The sequence below is a fragment of the Pituophis catenifer genome, unplaced genomic scaffold (genome assembly GCF_029215685.1).
Source record: "Pituophis catenifer annectens isolate HBS135680 unplaced genomic scaffold, rPitCat1.0.hap2 SCAF_11, whole genome shotgun sequence".
NCBI lineage: Eukaryota > Metazoa > Chordata > Lepidosauria > Squamata > Colubridae > Pituophis > Pituophis catenifer.
The window spans coordinates 26,461,468-26,476,417 of record NW_027256891.1 but is presented as its reverse complement, the minus strand read 5'-3'; the positions used below and the strand labels follow the sequence as shown (position 1 = coordinate 26,476,417).

Genomic DNA, 14,950 nt, shown 5'->3' with positions numbered 1-14,950 from the left:
GTCATGGAGAAGCCCTAGGACCATACACTGCCCTAAGGTGACAAACTTACTCAATAAACAGGGCCCAATTATACAGAAGTTCTAGAACCTTTTCCTGGGCCATTTCCTCTGCCCCCATCCTTGTGCATTTTGATTACTCCGCAATTGGCCAGTTAATGCCATAGTATCTTTCTCTGCCTGTTTTTTGCCCATATCTCCAATCTGTTTTAACTGGTTTATAGCACCTACCCAAAAGTACTGGCAGGCCTGTTCTTGTCTACCTCATGAGCTTCTATTAGATTGTTTAAAAGCAAAAGGCAGCAGTGTCTACAGTGCAGTTTTATCTCCCTCGGTAGAAAAGCTTACAAAGTTATATCCTTTTTGGAAACCCTTTCAAACTTTGTAGTGTGTTCAAAACTACCCGTAACTTAAAAGCCTGCCAGTAAAGTCGGTAATCGAATCACTAATATTGAATCTGATAAATATTCGAGTAGCCTTTGGCCACTCCTGCGCCACACTTCGTTCTGAAAGCCAGAACTGTTATCACAGACCACTTAATGGTCCACACACAGGAATGAAGAGCTCAGGAGGAAATCAACGCTTTATTGAGAGTTTAGTGAATACAAGGATCCCAAGCTTCAGCTGTTGAGTGTCTTCCACGATGCGCCAGTTTTCATTTCACCAAAACGTTACCTGTTTCTTAAAATTTATGGCACTAGCTCCTTTTCACAATCGCTTTTCATGAAAAGGGAATTGGTAACTTTACGGGACTGTATGAGGTCTCGTTCATATGAGATTTCCCCAAACCATTTATAGATGGCTGTGGCATTCTTGTGAAATCAAAAATTGTTGTTCAACTCTTGGCTAAACATCATGCTGAACATGAGGGTTTAATTAATAGTTCTTCTTGGGGAAAAATTCAGTATTGCAATTGGCCACGTTTTGAAAATCTGCCTCCTGCACTGCTGTCTAGTCTCTTGGCAGTTAAGGAAGACATACACTTCACCTCGTCTAACTGAAGGTTTCCCCATTCTATCTCCCGACTCCCCCTTAAATCACAAGCCACAGCTTTTGTTGGATGTCTGCCTGCCAGGATTTCAATCGCATTTGTAAGACAGAAATAATTTCCATCTGACATTTAAGACTCTTTATCTCACATACGACCCTTGTCTGTAGTCACAACAGACAATGGCATTTGACTTTCCTGCAAATTGCCTTCTTTAAACTTTATATCCATATTTTGAGTCTGCTTCTTTCTTTGGAGGCCTCCACACAATTCTGTACCTAGAATACAAACATTAGGAGACTGTCAGAACAGAAAGGCTGCCAAAACATGATCGTTAGTATAGACTAGCTAATGCCATTGCCAAAATGAAACAACTCCATAGCACAAAAAGAATCATTTTAGGATCTTTACTTCGTTGGACTTAAAACATACCTGGCTGCTTGCGGTTTCTGAACAAGCTGCCGTAAATGACTACGACTCCTCCCTTGTTAACACCTTCTCAAGTGACAGATCATCTCTTATGAAATGCTGGGCCTCAACGATAAACAGCTTTCAGCAAAAGCTTAAGAGCTGTCCGCTTACCCTTGTTAAGGTCAACGGAGATATTTGCCCACAAGCACATTAGCTCCCCAGCTGTTTAACTGTTTATATCTCCATTTTTTTTAAAAAAAGGAAGTGATTTAAGAAACTAGCTACACAAAACCTAGGTGCGCCATAATGTCCACTGGGGAAAACCAAGATACCGTGTTTCCCCGAAAATAAGACCCTGCCTTATATTTTTCTGAACCCTGAAATAAGCGCTTGGCCTTATTGCCATGCACTCAAAAGCCCGATTGGGCTTATTATGTCTTATTTTGGAGGGAAACAAGGTAGTTCCAAGTGCTATTTTGGAAGGTTTCTACTGAACATTCTTTATCCTGTTTCATATGTAACTCCCTCTTTAGAAGTTTTTAACAGAGCACACATCAGCACTTTAACCATATTGGATACAGTATTTATTTTCGACTTTAATAATCAATGTATTTGTTTCCTTTCGCTTGCAAAAGCAACCTTCTCATGGAACGGGGCGTGTTATCAGCCTGTTCAAACTGAACTGTAGAACTAAAAGTTGGGCTAATTCCACAAACCAGCAACGATGAATTTGTCCTACTTCAAGCTTTTTTTTAAAAAAAATTGCAAGATATCTGAAACAAGCCTCCCTTACCTCCAAGCTTACCTGCTGCTCTGATGCAGCTCACCAACGTGATGTTCATTCCAACACATGCACTGCTTTCTGGGTCTCATCTTAAAGGGAACGAGCGTTCAGCCTGCAACAATTACAGACGGTGTAAAGATTCCGGTGGGCCCAACCGCCCAAACCCACAACCCCCGCCTCCCCGAAACAGGAAAAAAAAAACCCTCAAAAAACCAACAACCTGGGCTTGCCGATTTAGTCTGTCACGATCTAACATTTTACACATTTGAGAGGTGGAAGGTTCATTGGACTGGAATGAACTGGAATGGCTTAGTGAAAAAGTCGCATGGCTTTATGGATTCTGATTTTCTTTCCAATGGTGCTTTTCTCATGGTAAGTCCATTTGACTGGCAAATGTGTTTGGAAGGTTTAGAGGAGGCACTTTTAGCTGGAGGTCTTCAGGTCTTACTACATTTCAACAGCATCTTTTGAACTTCCTGGCCGCACCTGGGTCATGACAACTCGGCCCAGGTACCAAAACTCCCAAACAAGACTACAGTATAAAGAAAAGAAGTCAGGCATCCAACTAAACATCAAGTTCGTAATCATGGCTTGCTTGACATTTCCCAAGCTGTTAACACAGATTTTGGCAACTTAAGCCAAGTTCTGATTGTATTACGGTTTTATATTTCTTAATTAAAAAAATACAAGTAGCTTGCTTTTTTTTATTTTTTATAAATATCTTCATTGAAACATACTGGCCAAAAAAGCAACAGTCCCTCCCAACCCTTTATGGGGACGTTTTGTTTACAAGTTGCTTTCTTAGCATCATTTTCAAAAGCTTTGTGCCATACATATTTTCATCCAAGACAAGGTTATGATGAATTTAGAAGGCTTCGCCTAAGGCTTTCCAGCACAGGTATTTTTTTTTTTTTCCATTTGGCGCTTTCTTTAAAAGCTAGAAAAACTTCCATTGCCATGATGCACAGAATGTCCTACTGCACTACAAAGGACGATAGCTTTGGTTTCACGTTTTGACTTAGACCGAAAAACTAGTTTTTGCTTTGCTTACCATCTTTTGCTGTTTCACGGGCATTTGATGCTTTAAAGCTGTTGTGGGCTGCTGAAAGTTTTCACTTGTTTAATTGAAGCCATGAGCTTTTCAGAGGTTGGTGAGAAAGACTTCTTTGCTTATCTTACTTTTCTCCATTTTGCCTTTGGAGTCAAAGATGTTCCTTTAAAAATGAGACACTACAGGATTGCAAAAATTTGAAACAGTAAGAGCAAGTACGTTCTGCAGCTTCTTGGATGGAATGGGCCAAACCTCTTTTTTTTTTTTTAACTTACAGAACTCTGCAGCTTGCTTGCTACAGGTTTAATATATTACTGAGGGGGGGGGCGAGGTTCTTGCAAATTGCCTAAGGAAATGCGTAGAATGGCACCGTGTACATTCAGCTTTATCCACTGGTGGTTTTGACTTAAAAGGCTGAATGGTATCCTGAATTTTACACAGGACCGGAGACTGGTCATTATTTGGGAGCATCTTTGCATTTCAGAGGACAGTTAATAGTTTTAGGGTTGGCATCCATCCCCACCCCACCCTTCCAACAAATCATAGGTCTTGCCTCGAGAGAAGGCATGTTTGCATGCGCAGAACGATCCACGGCCATTTTAGATGCATGGGGTGCCTTAGGCTGGCTGTTGCATTGATGAAGTGAGAAGTGTGGCATTTCAGGGTTAACTTTTACTTTGAAAAGGTTACAACACTAGTACATAGGCTCAAAACGGCATACATTAACATCTGCTTTTTGAGAGAAATTATTAACAATTTTGAAATGAAATTAAACATGTTTTTACTCTTTCCTCACAAAAAACATCAGTAATGAAGGGGAACTTAACAAGCAACAATTAAAAAAAAAGTTAAAAACATCGTTTCGGTAGTCCTCTGGATGGGAACGAGATAAAACTTCCACATTCCTTGTGTTGGGGGGAGGAGGAGGAGGAGGAAAAAACTTGATTTGGTCCATGAGTTTCAAAGGTTTTTTAGTATCGGCTTCTGCCTCCACCTCTTTCCGAGCGGCTCCCTCCCCGGCCGCCACCTCGGGGTGCTCCGCGGCTCGAGCTGCTGTAAGAATCGCGTGGCGGAGGGTAGCCCCGTTCCATAGAAGGGGGAAGGCCTCTGTCTTGTCTGCCCACATGGTCTCGGCCACTTGAGTAGACCTCGCTTCTGCTGCTTGAGTAACTCTCTCGACTTCCACCATACCCATCACGGGTGCTTCCGTAATCGTCATAGCGACTGCTTCCACCATATGATGGAGGGGGCCCGCGTGCAGGGGGAGCGCTACGTGAGTTACCTGCAGGTTCAATGGTCAGGTAATAGGGCAACACTATAAATCATATCACCACAATTTTACATCTGAGTTTTTAAAAGAAATGCATCAATGGCTTCTCTGACTTTTTTTTTGCATTTTTAAACTGAGGAGTAGTTTAAATATAATCTCACATTATATTTGGTAGGGGGAAGGATCGGGCAGAGAAGGAATTAAACAGGCTGTTTGAAGATGTTGGTTTTTCACAAAGTAGCTCTTTTTTTTTTTTTTGGGATTATTCCAGAACTGCTTGCTATTTTTATAGAAGAAACTCAGCCATTGTTTTTCCAGTGAGAGAGATGCAATTCAGAATTGTTGAACTTTGCTTCGATAGGTTAAGGGAACTGCAATTCAATTGTTTCGTTAAAATAAAAACATTTTTTTACATTTTTTTCTTCCATTGCAGCAGAGAAACCCATCATGTTAATCCCACCCCCCAGGAGCAGCACTCTAGCGAGTCAAGGAAGAAGCCTAAAACATTCCTTAGAAGCCCTCAAAGTCAGCACTTACCGTAACTCTCATAGGAATCTCTGTAAGAGCCTCCACTGGGATGGTCCGAGTAATCCCGGTCACGCCCTCCATAGCCATCCCGATCGCTGTAGGAGGAATAACTACTAGGATTTAGTACCAAATGTCCACAGTGATAGAAATGAGTCTAGTTTATTCTTGCTTCCATTGATCTGCTTTTCTCTGCATTTCTAAACTGTGTAACGTTTTCTCCATCTCTCCTCTATGAAGCATGAGGTATAGCAACAGCTATAGCATTTAGGCTTATATACTGTCCAGGGGTGGGTTCTAAAATCTTTTACTACTGGTTCTGTGGGCATGGCTTGATGATCATGTGACAATTCTTTAGGATTTAGCAGAGGTACTTGTCTACCAGGCTTTTAATTGCTTGCAGAGCTGTACCGGTCTACTTATTTGTTTTTGGAGGCACCGGTCTACCACCAAACTGCCTTTTAACACTGATCAACTGTAGGGTGGCCTTTTGAAGCCCCTCCGCAAGAGTTTAAACAGTTTTTCTCCTTCTAGGCGATCAGCTGGGACTCAGGAGGCAGCAATAGATTGGGGGTGGGGCCAGATAAAAGAATAACCTTGAGCCCCGCCAGGATCAAACTCTAACCAATTCACCACGTTATACAGATGTACACACTAAGTTATGTATGGTCTGCACTCTGAGGTCTTTAAAAGGCTATCAAAGCCAAGCCTGCCATCAATATTTAATTCAAAAAGTGTACTGATCACCAAGTATAGGTATTTCCAGACTTGCAATAATGACAATTTGATTGGAATTACCATCCTGAAGTGTGACCCCCTCACCTAGTGTTGGCAATCCGTGCCATCAATGATTTGGTTATGTTGACTGCGTTTATTAATCAAATCCCATGGTTGTTAGGGGAGGCCAAAGACCACAATCCTGCAAGGCTGGAGCTCCAAAGCCTCTCTGTAACCACCATTTGTTCAGGGGTATTTTAACTTCGAAAAGACAAATGGTCACAGGCAGAGGACTACTGGTAACCAACCCAGGTCCCTCCTTGTTACAGATGAGATGACTGAAGGAATTGATTTATTTTGGGCTTTTCTAGAGATCCTTACGGAGAGCCAACAGTGTTTCTAAATAAATATTGCCTCTATAGAACATATACAGTCTCTATAGAACATAAAGAGACCAACACATACAAGGGAACTTTAGGTACCTGTAACCTCTTGAGGGATACTCATCACGGGAACTGGAATGTCCATAATCACGATAGGCATAATCCCTTGGTGGGGGGGCATAATCTCTGGTATCTCTGGAACTTGGATAATCTCGGCTTGAATAGCTACAGAAATTAAAAATTAAGTTACTTTTTGATTACTGACAAGCAAAATAGCACAAAGTCCGAGAACATCTGCTTCAACAAGCATTATTTTACCTGTCTTTAGTACTGTAGCCATCATCTCTGGGAGATAAGTAGACATCTCTTCGTGAGGGCAAGGAGTCTCTTCGTGGAGGCCCCCCATAGCTGTCTCTGCCACGGGACAGGGGCGCTAAAATTAAAAAACAAACCCAAATTGGAGTATTTTGGAAACAATCAAGGCAACGAGAAGCCATTTGTTCCCATTCTGAGTGGGAGAAATGTTATACTGAACTGTTTTTTAATGAAGGCAAAAGTCTATGCACAATTATACAAATTCTTCAATAGCAGTTAGAAGGAAGAACCACACATTAAGCATAATCTCATTTCAACTAGTGCAGGGGTCAGCAACCTGCGGCTCTGGAGCCACAAGCAGCTCTTTGGGCCCTCTGCCGCAGCTCCCTGTCCCATCACTGGTTCGCCCCGCCCCACATTTCTTTTTTGGACTCCAGCCCGAAGCGGCAGGAAGTGAAGGCTGCCTTACACGCAAATGTGGCGTGGAAGCAGGTACAGGGCAGCTTCGCTCCTGCACTCTCCTCCCCCCCCTCCTCCTCTCTTAATCCCCTAGCTGGCTGTGGCTGAGTTGGGAGTGTGCGCACATGTGGAGAGACCTTCCTTAAGCGAGCTGCTGTCCGCTCAGATATATACAGTGTGATACACAGAGAGGGAGAGAGAGAGAGAGAAAGAGAGATACAGAGAGGAGAGAGGGAAGGGAGACAGAGAATAGTTTTGTGGCTGGGTAGGCATGGCTAGGTGGTCATGTGACTGGGTGGGAGTGAGTGACATCGAGTTGGCCATGCCCATCCAGGTTTTGTGGCTCCTGGTGTGTTTTTTTTCTGTAGGAAATGGGTCCAAGTGGCTCTGAGTGTTTAAGGTTGCCAACCCCTGAACTAGTGCAAGAATATTTGGAAGAAGGCAAAAGGGTCCATGTTACCCATAAAGATTTTAGTTGGAACTGAGCATTAAAGACACATTTACACGGTGGCAGCATCTTGTAAAGCCTGGAAGAGCAGAGTTGACCCAGAGCAATAGCTTGCTGGGCAAGGTGTATGTTGCAATAAAGTATTTTATATAGATTTGCTATTCTGTGCTGTATCCAGTGCCTGGAGTGTAAAGAACCCTCACACAAACAGCACTAAGAATTTAAAAGCCCCAAATTTTGAATGTGCCACAGCCCTCAAGTTAAAACTTTATGAGCAAACTAAAGCAACATTTGCACAAGGCTTACCTCTACCACCCATTCCGCTACTGCTGCGTACAGGTCCAGATGGCGCAGGTCTTTTGGGTGGTGGGCCCCCACTACGGGGAGGCGGGCCCCTTTTCATTGGAAGAGGGCCTCTAGAGGAACCTAGAAGACAGCATGACAGCTTCAGAAAGCATCATCACAATGCTGAAAGGCACCAGAAGTGAAAAGGGGTTAAGAACAAGCATGCTCAGGATTTCCTTTGTCCTGAGAAAGTCAACCCTCTGGATCAAGGCCTCTAAATAGAAACCTGCACAACCTGTATGACAGATTTATGCAAACCTATTTTATATGCTATGGCTGTGGCCACTAATAAAACAAGTTATAGAAAAGCAGCAAGCAGCTAAAACTGGTAACCTACACCCATCTTCTAACTGTAGAGCCTCTGTTCTTGTAAACTCAGAGCACAGGTGAGAATGCAGGTCAGCAGACATTCAATCATTTTTCAGGTGCCAATGTTACTTTCAAGGAAGCTCACAAGCATACTTAGGATGACAGCTCTGTTCCAGAGGAATACCCTGGTTGTTGGTTGTTAAAGCTTGTTTACAGTTTAAGATGAGCTGTGAGAGATAGCAAATAGCCATCCAGACCAGGAACTACCCACAGCCTGATCAGCATCCGCTTAAAATCAAGAAACCTGCTCCTTGAGCATTCAATAGCTAATGTTCCAGCTTCCTTCTGATTTAAAAAATTACCTGTTGATTATCAATATGAAACTGACATTATTTTTTTGCATATTAAGGCAGGAATTTGTAGTATGGTGTCTTCTAGATATTTACTCTGGACCTGCTTTTGAAATACAAGTTCAGGCAAGCCAGACTTTAAAGACCACCAATCTCATCTAAGAACAAGAGCACATGGACACCCCGAAGCACTACTTGGACTGTGACTGGGTTTTTTGTTTTTGCATTTCAAAGTGTAGTAATTCTTGCTCGGAGCACTTTACCTTCTGTCCAGCTATTTTCCTTCTTCCCATTCAACTTCTCTATGTCTTGTGTGCCGTCAATACACAGGAACTTAAACATACCTAAGTGACTGCCTCTTGAAGGAGGCCCTCGGGTTCCACTGCTGCCTCTTCCACCTCTAAGGCCTCTTGGGGGTCCTCTGCTCCTTGGAGGGAGGGGCCCACGTCTACCAGTTTCAAAGGTTGGCTTGGTAGCTTGTTCAACTTTAATGGATTTTCCATCTAAAGACTGAACAAAGGCATCTAATTCAATCTTTGTGAATAACGCCTGCCTTTAGGCTTATTACATTTTTAGACTTTTAGATTATCATCACCATCCAATCCTAGCTGGTTAGTGCACACAGAGGACTCAGAATGCTAATGTTTATTGATTGCTGGTTAGTTACCAAGGTTATGTCACCGTACTTGCATTAAACCAGAGAATATTAAGTAGGATTTGCAAGTACATTACTACAGTGTTTTAAGCAATTTGTCTTTTTAACTTCAAATTGCAATACTAACATTTTGGAAGTAAACATATGGCTGTCCTGTTTATATGGGACATCTTTTCCTCTTGTGTTTTGAGGAGCATCCAACAAACATTTATCATATATCTGGTATGTTTCTTATGGTACTATTACCACTGCAAAAACAACATCGTATACTAGAAACCACCCCCCCCCCCGGCTTTAAGAGATGCTGGAAAGCAACTTTTGCTATCCAATTCGAAAGACAACTAATTTTCTCAAGATATCTCTTAGAAAATCAACAGACACTATCCTTTGAAACTATTTCAGTACTCTCCTTTTGAGTTTTACCACAATAAAAACCAGACATTAATTCTTACCTTTCCATTCATATCTCTTGCTGCATCCTTAGCATCTGCTGGGCTCTCAAATGTGACAAAAGCAAAGCCTCTAGATTTGTTGGTTTCACGATCTTTCATAAGGAGAACTGAGAGAGATACAAGCATTATTTTGTTTGCTGATCTCACAGGGGTACAACCCAGGATTCACAGAAGCCTGCTCAGAACTTCTTAGAGGATAGGTAAGTTCTATCACTTCAGCCGATCAAAAAAGCTGAGTTCATCACAGCAGAACTGAAAACCATACCAAGATGCCTTGCCCTTACCTTCTACGATACGGCCATATTTGCCAAAGACAGATTCAAGAGCTTTCTCATTCGTTTCAATGTTCAATCCACCAACGAACAGCTTCCCAGGCCGATCTGCTTCAACCATTTTGACAGGTTTTGGAATCTAGAACAATACAACCAACCTTCAGAAACCATAAAAAATATAGTCACATCCAACTGCAATACAATTTTTGGGATTTCCTGCATAGAAAAGACATCGTTGATAACATTCCATTTTCATTACTAGTCAATTACTTCATTCCTACTGCTGCACTAAAATGCCCTTTATAAAGAGTACATTTTCAAGTGGCCCAACCCGTTCCTACAATCAAGAAGGGGGAAAAAAACACAATATGACATGGTAAAATAACTTTCTTCTAGTTTAAGCATGAACCAAGAATGGCCATTAACAAACCACATTTCCTCATAATAGTCCTTTTAAACCTCATTCCGTAATTGTTTTTCTTAAAGCTCCTTTTACAAATATTGCTCAATCGTCCTAAAACAATGAAATGAATTTAATTTCTAACTTAAGTCTATCCCAGGGGTGGGCAAATGTGGCTCTTTTACAACCTGTGGACTTCAACTCCCAGAATTCCTGTGACAGAGGTTGTAAAAGGGCCACAGTTGCCTGCCCCTGGTCTATCCAAACCAATCCCTCCAAACAGGTTCATTTAGAACCCCGAAACCTAAATAGCAACTAAAGTATTGTGAAATTTAGCAGTTATTAATATATTTCTGGACACTTCTATTGAATGAAAAGCTCCATTCAACTCTCTTCTGACTGTTTTTAATAGTTCCCTGGACAGTTCTCACTATTTTCCCTGTTCCAAAAGATACCCAGGTATTTCAACAGCAACAAAAAAAAACCCTAATAAAAGCATCGAGCCTGCTGAAGGCCCAACCACATCGGCCATTCCATTCTGCAAGGGTTTTATTCCAAAATATAAATGGACGGTTTAAGTTCAAAGGGAGAGGTAGAAAAGATATAACGCCCTAACTAAGGAACCTGAGCAAATTTCCAAAAAATTCAGTTTTCGAATTTGGTCGGTGGTAATAATAATAATAATAATAATAATAATAATAATAATAATAATAATGATGATGATGCACCAATAACAAAGCAATAATAATAATAATAATAATATTAATAATATTAATAACAAAGCAGCACCCAACCTTTAAGAAAAGCAATTCCCACGTTCGGTTATAGCGAGCAACAAAAGCCCGGAGCCTTTTCGTGCAAACCACGCATGCGCGGCAGCCGAAAAGACCGCGCGGAGCGCATGCGCCCTCCGCAAAAAAAGGGCCTCCCGAAAGAGCGGCGCGTGCGCACTCCCGTCGCCCTTCCCCCCTCCCGTCCCACGCGCCTTGAAGAAGGGGGCGGGCGAAGCATCGAGGCGCCTCTAAAAGCGGCCGCAAAATGGCGGCTCCCGCGACCCTCCCTCAGGAGCCCGTGTTTGGGGGGGGGAGGAGGAGGAGGGGAGGAAAAAAGAAACAGCACTTCCCGCCACCCACCTAACTCCCCAAGCTTTAAAATGGCGCCTCAGCCACCCCTTGAGGAGAAGAAGCGGGAAGGGTGAAAACCGTTGAGGGGTGTGAGGGAACGGAAAGCGAAATAAATAACGGCCTTGGGGGTCCGCTAAACGGTGTTGCGTGCGTGAGACAAAAAAAAAAGCACATACATATTATATCAAAAAGGCCTCATTTTTTTTAAAAAAAAAAAGCCTCCCTCATCCGCTACCTCGCATCCTTACCTCCTCCCCGCCGGCCTGCAACGACGCACTGAAGAGGAACAAAGGGGCTGAGGGCCTTTATATAGGTGACGTCAGCGCGTTCGAACGGAGCTGAAAAGCCCGGATGAAAGCATGGCGAAAGGGAGGAGGCGTGGCCAGGGTTTGGGAGAGCGGAGAAATGGGTCCGGGTAACGGCGGGTGGGGGTGTCTGCGCATGCGCGAGCCTCTTCTCCGATAAGGGCGTGCATGTGACTGTGCCTTGATTGAGTTGGGAGTTTGGAATAAAATTATAGGAAATAAATAAATACGCCTTGGAAGACGGTAGATTTGTTGATTGCATTTCAGCCTGAGATGCTTTCCTTCAAAGATTTGCCCGCACTCTTCTTTGTGGTTCTCTAGAAGCATGCAACTCTGCAATAAATTAAAAAGCATGGATGTGTGGGTCATTGAAGAGTGGTGCATCTTCATGGAGCGATGCAAATACAACTTTGGACTAGAATCATAAGTACCATTCAAGGGGTCCTTGACTTAACAACCGCAACTCTGACCAGAAAATTAGTTGTGTGGTCATTGAAGCATCATGCAACAGCACCAAATTTTATTTTATTAATTAATTAATTTATTAATTTAATTTGTATACCGCCCTTCTCCCAGAAGGGACTCAGGGCGGTGAATCTTTATGAACCTTTTTTGTTGTAGTTGCTAAATGAGACCATGATTTGTGGCCTTCCGTGCCAGTTATTGGAAGTCGGCTAGGAAAGTCGCAGAACTAGAACTCCCAGGCTCCTGGTGATTGGCTCAAAGACACCCAGCTGACTTTCAGTGCCTAAGGCGGGACTAAAACTCCCAGGCTCCTGGTGACTGGTCCAGAGTCACCCAGACAGGTTTATAGTACTATAGCCTTTATGGTCATTGTGCATCATGTATACAACGAAATTGGTTTTAGCCTCACTGGTGCAATCCATGACAAAAAATACAAACAACATAAATAGTATAAAGAATAATCCCTATGCAAATAATTAGGGGTGGGAAAGAAAAAGAAAAAGAAAAACTAGTCATACGTTTCCACGTGTGCGTGGAGTAATTGTGGTTGTGTTTTAAGAGTCTGACAGCCCAAGGATAGAAACTATTTTTAAACCTATTTGTTCGGCTGGCTATGCATTGATGGTAGAAGTGCGAAGAGACACTGACCAGAGTGTGAATCATCTCATGAGTATCTTCCTTACTCTGTTAGAGCAGCGAGACCTGGCGATGTCATCCACTGGTGTTAGAGGACAACCAATGATTTCTTGTGCCGAATTGATCACACTCTGTAGTGCCTTCCTGTCCGCAGCAGTTAAACCAGCGTACCATACTATAATGTAATGTAACACTCTAATGGCAGAAAGTGAAGAGGAACTCAAGAGCCTCTTGATGCGGGTGAAGAAGGAGAGTGCAAAAGTTGGCTTGAAACTCAACATTAAGAAAACTAAGATCATGGCACCCGGCCCTCCCAATTCCTGGCAAATAGATGGGGAAGAAATGGAGTGACAGATTTTATTTTCCTGGGCTCCAAGGTCACCGCAGATGGGGACTGCAGCCAAGAAATTAAAAGATGCTTGCTCCTGGGGAGGAAAGCTATGGCAAATCTAGATGGCATACTAAAAAGCAGAGACATCACCCTGCCAACAAAAGTGTGTATAGTCAAGGCGATGGTTTTCCCAGTTGCAACGTATGGCTGTGAAAGTTGGACCATATGGAAGGCTGAGTGCCAAAGAATGGAGGCCTTTGAACTCTGGTGCTGGAGAAGACTCCTGCGAGTCCCTTGGACTGCAAGGCTATCAAACAAGTCAGTCCTAGAGGAGATCAACCCTGACTGCTCTTTAGAAGGCCAGGTCCTGAAGATGAAACTCAAATACTTTGGCCACCTAATGAGAAGGAAGGACTCCCTGGGGAAGAGCCTAACGCTGGGAATGATGGAGGGCAAAAGAAGAAAAATTCTATTCTATATTCCAATATCTATTCTATTCTATTCTATTCTATTCTATCCTATTCTATTCTATTCTATTCTATTCTATTCTATTCTATTCTATTCTATTTTCCAATATTTATTCTATTCTATTCTATTCTATTCTATTCTATTCTATTCTATTCTATTCTATTCTATTCTATTCTATATTACAATATTCTATTTATTCTGTTCTATTCTATTTATTCTATATTGCAATATCTATTCTATTCTATTCTATTCTATTCTATTCTATTCTATTCTATTCTATTCTATATTACAATATTCTATTTATTCTGTTCTATTCTATTTATTCTATTCTATATTGCAATATCTATTCTATTCTATTCTATATTACAATATTCTATTTATTCTGTTCTATTCTATTTATTCTATTCTATATTGCAATTTCTATTCTATTCTATTCTATATTACAATATTCTATTTATTCTGTTCTATTTATTCTATTCTATATTGCAATATCTATTCTATTCTATTCTATATTACAATATTCTATTTATTCTGTTCTATTCTATTTATTCTATTCTATATTGCAATATCTATTCTATTCTATTCTATTCTATTCTATTCTATTCTATTCTATTCTATATTACAATATTCTATTTATTCTGTTCTATTCTATTTATTCTATTCTATATTGCAATATCTATTCTATTCTATTCTATTCTATTCTATTCTATATTACAATATTCTATTTATTCTGTTCTATTCTATTTATTCTATTCTATATTGCAATATCTATTCTATTCTATTCTATTCTATATTACAATATTCTATTTATTCTGTTCTATTCTATTTATTCTATTCTATATTGCAATATCTATTCTATTCTATTCTATTCTATTCTATTCTATATTACAATATTCTATTTATTCTGTTCTATTCTATTTATTCTATTCTATATTGCAATTTCTATTCTATTCTATTCTATTCTATTCTATTCTATTCTATTCTATTCTATATTACAATATTCTATTTATTCTGTTCTATTCTATTTATTCTATTCTATATTGCAATATCTATTCTATTCTATTCTATTCTATCCTATTCTATTCTATTCTATTCTATATTACAATATTCTATTTATTCTGTTCTATTCTATTTATTCTATTCTATATTGCAATATCTATTCTATTCTATTCTATTCTATTCTATTCTATTCTATATTACAATATTCTATTCTGTTCTATTCTATTTATTCTATTCTATATTGCAATATCTATTCTATTCTATTCTATTCTATTCTATTCTATTCTATTCTATTCTATTCTATTCTATTCTATTCTATTCTATTCTATGAAGACGTTTCGCTTATTATTGCAGCTAATATTATTCCATCATTGTTCTACGTTGGCTTCACGCACCCAAACTGCTGGGATGCAGGAAGGGACCGCTGCCCTCAGCCAAAATGGCGCCGCCGGCTCCGCTCCGCCCCGGATCGAGCGCCGACCCACCGAATC

General features: G+C 40.8%; 1 protein-coding gene and 1 non-coding gene across 5 annotated transcripts; both read right to left on the bottom strand.

Moving 5' to 3' along the window:
- Window positions 1–562: 562 nt before the first annotated feature.
- RBMX (RNA binding motif protein X-linked) lies at window positions 563–11,589 on the bottom strand. 4 transcript variants are annotated; one of them, XM_070952161.1, is made up of 11 exons: window positions 11,504–11,589; window positions 9,744–9,870; window positions 9,460–9,566; window positions 8,697–8,862; window positions 7,655–7,774; window positions 6,445–6,559; window positions 6,226–6,351; window positions 5,039–5,139; window positions 3,232–4,513; window positions 2,202–2,292; window positions 563–1,263 (listed from the first exon to the last, which is right to left on the bottom strand). In XM_070952161.1, the coding sequence occupies exons 2-9, from the start codon at window positions 9,850–9,852 to the stop codon at window positions 4,203–4,205; spliced, it is 1,155 nt and encodes a 384-aa protein (XP_070808262.1). In that variant the 5' UTR covers window positions 9,853–9,870; window positions 11,504–11,589; the 3' UTR covers window positions 563–1,263; window positions 2,202–2,292; window positions 3,232–4,202. The 4 variants fall into 4 exon arrangements, with proteins under 4 accessions (XP_070808262.1, XP_070808261.1, XP_070808259.1 ...); XM_070952160.1 differs by having other exon boundaries at window positions 2,190–4,513; XM_070952158.1 differs by having other exon boundaries at window positions 2,202–4,513.
- On the bottom strand, window positions 9,635–9,707 carry LOC139322983 (small nucleolar RNA SNORD61). The gene has a single exon (XR_011600938.1). It is a non-coding gene; the product is annotated as a small nucleolar RNA SNORD61 (small nucleolar RNA).
- Window positions 11,590–14,950: the final 3,361 nt, after the last annotated feature.